The sequence below is a fragment of the Pygoscelis adeliae genome, unplaced genomic scaffold, assembly GCF_000699105.1.
Source record: "Pygoscelis adeliae isolate BGI_AS28 unplaced genomic scaffold, ASM69910v1 Scaffold302, whole genome shotgun sequence".
Lineage (NCBI taxonomy): Eukaryota > Metazoa > Chordata > Aves > Sphenisciformes > Spheniscidae > Pygoscelis > Pygoscelis adeliae.
Window position 1 is genome coordinate 1,435,421 of NW_008824372.1, and position 4,585 is coordinate 1,440,005.

The 4,585-nt window shown below is 42.9% G+C and overlaps 1 protein-coding gene across 1 annotated transcript in view; it reads left to right on the forward strand.

The window, feature by feature from the left end:
- Positions 1-2,751: 2,751 nt before the first annotated feature.
- The window catches only part of LOC103913596 (cullin-associated NEDD8-dissociated protein 1-like), a 22,481-nt gene continuing 20,647 nt past the window's right edge, over positions 2,752-4,585 (forward strand). The window contains 1 exon segment of the mRNA XM_009320097.1: positions 2,752-2,894. Within this exon segment, the coding sequence (XP_009318372.1) occupies positions 2,755-2,894 (140 nt within the window). The 5' untranslated portion in view covers positions 2,752-2,754.

Here is a 4,585-nt window from a genome sequence, read left to right on the forward strand (position 1 = left end):
CTGCTGGCGGGCAAAATCCAACTGCAGGCCTGCGGGAGGTTTCTGTGTCAGAGGAATTAATCACTTTTATTTACAATATTTCAGGCCAACCGTGTTCTGCTGGCTGAGGGGGGAGCGTAGAGGAACCAGCAGCGTCCCCCTCCCTTGCCTAGATTGCTGCGTAATGGCAGTGAACGAGCAGGCGAAGTGGAAGGGGGAATAAAAGTCTTAACGGCTAGACTTTAAATTCTTATTTGTTTTGCAAATGAAGAACATCGTAGAAAAAATGCTGCGATACTTCTTAGTTTGTTTTTCCGCTAGAAGGTTAGCTCGTCGGTGCGTCAAAAAGGCTGAGAGACGCCAGTCTGAGCAGCCGCGTCACCCGGGTGATGGGCGCTGCAGATATTGGCGGCGCTCAGGTTGCTTTAAGAGCTGTTTCTGTGCAATGGGAAAATATGCCTCCCTAGCAGGACTAACGTTCTTTTAGTCTCTTTATGTCAGCAGAAAAAATTGACATCTTTTTAGGGTCAGGGCCGGTGGCTCGATATTTAAGGTGCTCTATTAAAAATTGTTAAACCTAACAAGTATGAAAGATTTCACCCGTGAGCATATCGTTCTCTCAGTATCGACCTGGAAGGTAATGTTTGTGCCAGACTCGATATTTTGAGGTCTTTTAGAAGAGAGGGGTTAGTAATATCCTGAAAGTAGGTTGATTTTTGGAGAGGCTGCTGATGTTTTTCTGATGTTAAAATAGGCGCTTCTTAAAGAAGTCAGTGATGGAGTAGTTGCACAAACAGTTTGTTCAAAGAATTCACGGTTAATACTCCAAACAAGATGTGCCCAACACAGGGCATGCGTCATGCTATGGAGATATTCCAGGGCCATTTCCTCCCAGCACACGGTCAAACGTGAGCCCGTTGTCCGTCTTCAGTTGCACGACCAGTTACAGGACCAGGTTTCACATGCTTCCCTCTCATAAATGGATCCACGTGCCAGTTTCCGAGGTCCTGTGGGCAGGACGGCAGCAGGTAGCGGGTCAAAAGCTGGATGTGTTGCCGCGGAAGACTCTGCTCAGCCTGTGGCCATAATTGGTCATGCTTGTTCATGCAGACGTTGAGCTGCAAGTGCAGCTTAATAGCTCTTGCAGAATCAAAAATAGATTGCATGTTGTTAACATTATAGGTCGGAGTCCCTCTATTTTTCTCATTTTGGATTTCAGGCTGGCTGTCTAACACCACAGCAGTCCCTCATTCCAGATGTACCTAGTTGCTACTCCAGAGCAGGCTTGCAGGTTGAAGACACAAATGTTGCCCTGGTACGCGAGGACTCTTACATGCCGAATGAATTACGTCAGAGCCTAATTTAAAATGGAGGTGTCATTTCGTAAATGAGAGGGAAGAGCTTCTCTGTGGTTCCTTTCAGACGTCCGTCCCTGTGTTGGGGCTAACATTAGAAAGGAACTAATATACGACAACCACACTTAGATTTCTCAGAATCTCAGACTTCTGTACTAGCACCTTTTACATTTCCTGCTCCCAGGAAAATAGATACTTTCCAGAACTTCTTGATATCCATTTTGACATTGTCCCTGTTAGAAAATTATATTGACTAACAGTCAGCTGGAAGTTTGTTTTTCCTTTAACCTGGAATGATAAATACTTGCTTGGTTTTGCTCATGGGAGAAAAAAAGTACAATTGGAAATGTTCCTTCATGCCAAATATTATCTTATGTTGTCAATCAAATGTGAGTATAATTAATTGGACAGTGGATAAGGATTGAAGAGCAGACAGGTGCTTCTTAATAAAGGGACACCAGAGAATCAGAAGTAGGAACTGGGGTGGTCAAGGTTGCAAGTATCCTGGAAAAAAGTAGCTGTTGTAGAGGTCTTTTCAGCAATGGAAGCTGCGGCACAGGTGCAGCATCTGTGATTTGTTTTGTACCCAAGTGATAAAAAAGTCTTGCACGCCATTGTCAGCATTGCATCCATCACCAGCAATGCCTCGGTGTAGCAAGATGTTTAGTATCTTTTCTCTAGAACAGAAGGAAAAAAACCCAAAACTTTGAGAGGGAGTTAAGTAAGGAAAGAGGTTGAGTGTGTGGATGACACAACTGTTTGGATTAGTAAAGGCTCCCAGGAGCAGAAGGATATAAACAAACTCTGGCTGGGCTGAACGATAGCAATCTAAATATAGCCTAGGGAACTTCTAAGGTATAGTTTGCATGGAGTCTTGACTTTATTTTTCATTTCTGAGCTTGATAGCTTGACCCTCTTCTCCATGTGTGGAATCATGCTATCAGTCTTAAATAAGCCAGAAAGAACACAGCCAGGTGCGTTCTTGGACCCTAGACTGGTTTTCCTAGGCCTGGCAATTGGTGAAGAAAATCACCATGTTTTTTTTCTAGCATAGTTAACCATCTTGAGTAGTCACTGAGAAAAAATACACAAGCTGGGTGCCAATTTTAGAGTTTTAGTTTACCCCATCCCTGTTACGTATTTTGAGGAGGGCAGAGAACATACATTTCTCATTTTCACAGATTCCCTAGCTAAAGCCTTTTCAACAGCTACCTCTACCTGAGTTTTCCACCTGTAAAACAGTAATAATTCTTTGTACCTTTTTTTTCAGGACAGTGTAAAGGGTTGTAAGTTACTCTTTGAAAGCGTGTTTTCATACAAGCACTAATTGTCAAGTTTCGTTGTCCAAAGTGATGCGAAGGAGATGCATTTGTGTCTGTATATCAGCCAATCCACTTTCGCTATATCTTCTTTCAGGTTTATGGCCACCAACGACCTGATGATGGAACTGCAGAAAGATTCGATAAAACTAGATGAAGACAGCGAGAAAAAAGTGGTGAAAATGCTTTTGAAATTGCTGGAGGACAAAAATGGGGAAGTACAGAACCTCGCTGTCAAGTGGTAAGAGCCTCGGCAGTAATTACCGTATTCCTTGGCAGTAGTAAAGCTGTCACAGGCTGCAGAGAGTCCGCTGGAGTGGAGCCTGGCCCTGCAGTGTTGGCACCTTACTCAAACCCCCCTTTGTAGGGGCTTTCCCTCTCATGCCGGGCACAGCAGTTTCTTTCTCTGTTGATATTCAGAACGGGTGAGCATACAGATGTCTTTGTAGAAGCAGTAGGTGATTGTGGAAGTAGTTCAGTGTTCGTGTTATGAATCTTACTGTATTAGAAGTAGCACGCCTAAGATTTTATTTATTCAAAGAGAAGCCCAGTTTAAAATTTTGATCATCAAGTTCCTCTCCTTTCTCAGGCTTTGAAATCCAGTACTGACTTTCCCAGTGGTCCTGTCTTTGATAGAGATGGTACTAAACGTGTATAGCCCTTCAAAAATGGCATTTGAATTTCAGGTCCGAATCTTACTCTTCAAGGGCATATTCATTAAAGTTTATAATGCACTTGGGGTTTTTACCTGCTTTGACTCCAAGTGTAGCCTGTGCTGTTGCTTTCCCTTTGACTGTTTCAATATTTTTTTTAATCCAAATGAAAAAGGCCAAAGGTTCCTTTATTACTGAATCATCTGATGAAGTGATCCTACTGCTGACACGTCCTTTCCTGTCTCTTCCCCCCAGCATGTCTAAACGGGAGTGTTCATTCTAGAAATGAAACTGAATGGCTCAGTTCACGCACAGGGCTCCAGAAAGGTGGGCCATTTAAAGACAACTTTGGGTTCCTATATTTTTCCTACTGTGGACCTTATTCATATTCCCTTCTTTTTAACCATATATTGCTTCTATCCCTGTACTTCCCTGTGACCTTTGACCCTTTCTGATTCCCACTGTCCTGACTTTTTCTGGCCCTGTTCCTGGCTCTGCCTGCTTTGGGTTTGTTTATTCTGTTCTTTAAAACAAAACGGTTGGGCAATGAACAGAGTACAAATTTCCTTGCCTGTTTATCTATGGTTGCATTAGCAATAAGTCCATACTCATTACAATCTCTAATTCATACAGAATGTGATAATGAGAAGGCCTCAAAATGGAACTGGTAATGTTTCCTTTTTATACTTAAGGAGGTGCTTATAATGGTTAATGTCCAGTCGGTTATTCACAGCCAGGTGGCAAGGATCTCCAAGAAGGAGAAATGCAACAGTTTGAAGGACACTGGCAGTTGGATTAGGCCCAAGTGTGGATCTGTGCAGCCCACATCAGGATTCAGGAGCAAGTTAGGAAACTACTGAGAGGTCTTGCAGTTGATTTTATCATCTAAAACTATGATCTTATTTCTTCAGAGGAATGCTGAAATCACACTTCACACCCAAAAAACTCACAAATTTGAAATCCATATAAAAACTTGTCCTGTTTCTAGTTCTGTGATTTTTGTTTTTCAATTTAGATGAGTTCCTTAGCTTCTCTCTGCCTCAGTGTCCCTGCCTGTAAAATAGGGATAACCATCGGTTCTTTTCTGCATGTTGAGGTGTAAGATTGAACACTACTTGGTGAATGGAGTTCAATCCAGTTGGCGGCCAGTCACAAGCGGTGTTCCCCAGGGCTCAGTTTTGGGGCCGGTCTTGTTCAATATCTTTATCAATGATCTGGATGAGGGGATCGAGTGCACCCTCAGTCAGTTTGCAGATGACACCAAGTTGGGTGTGAGTGT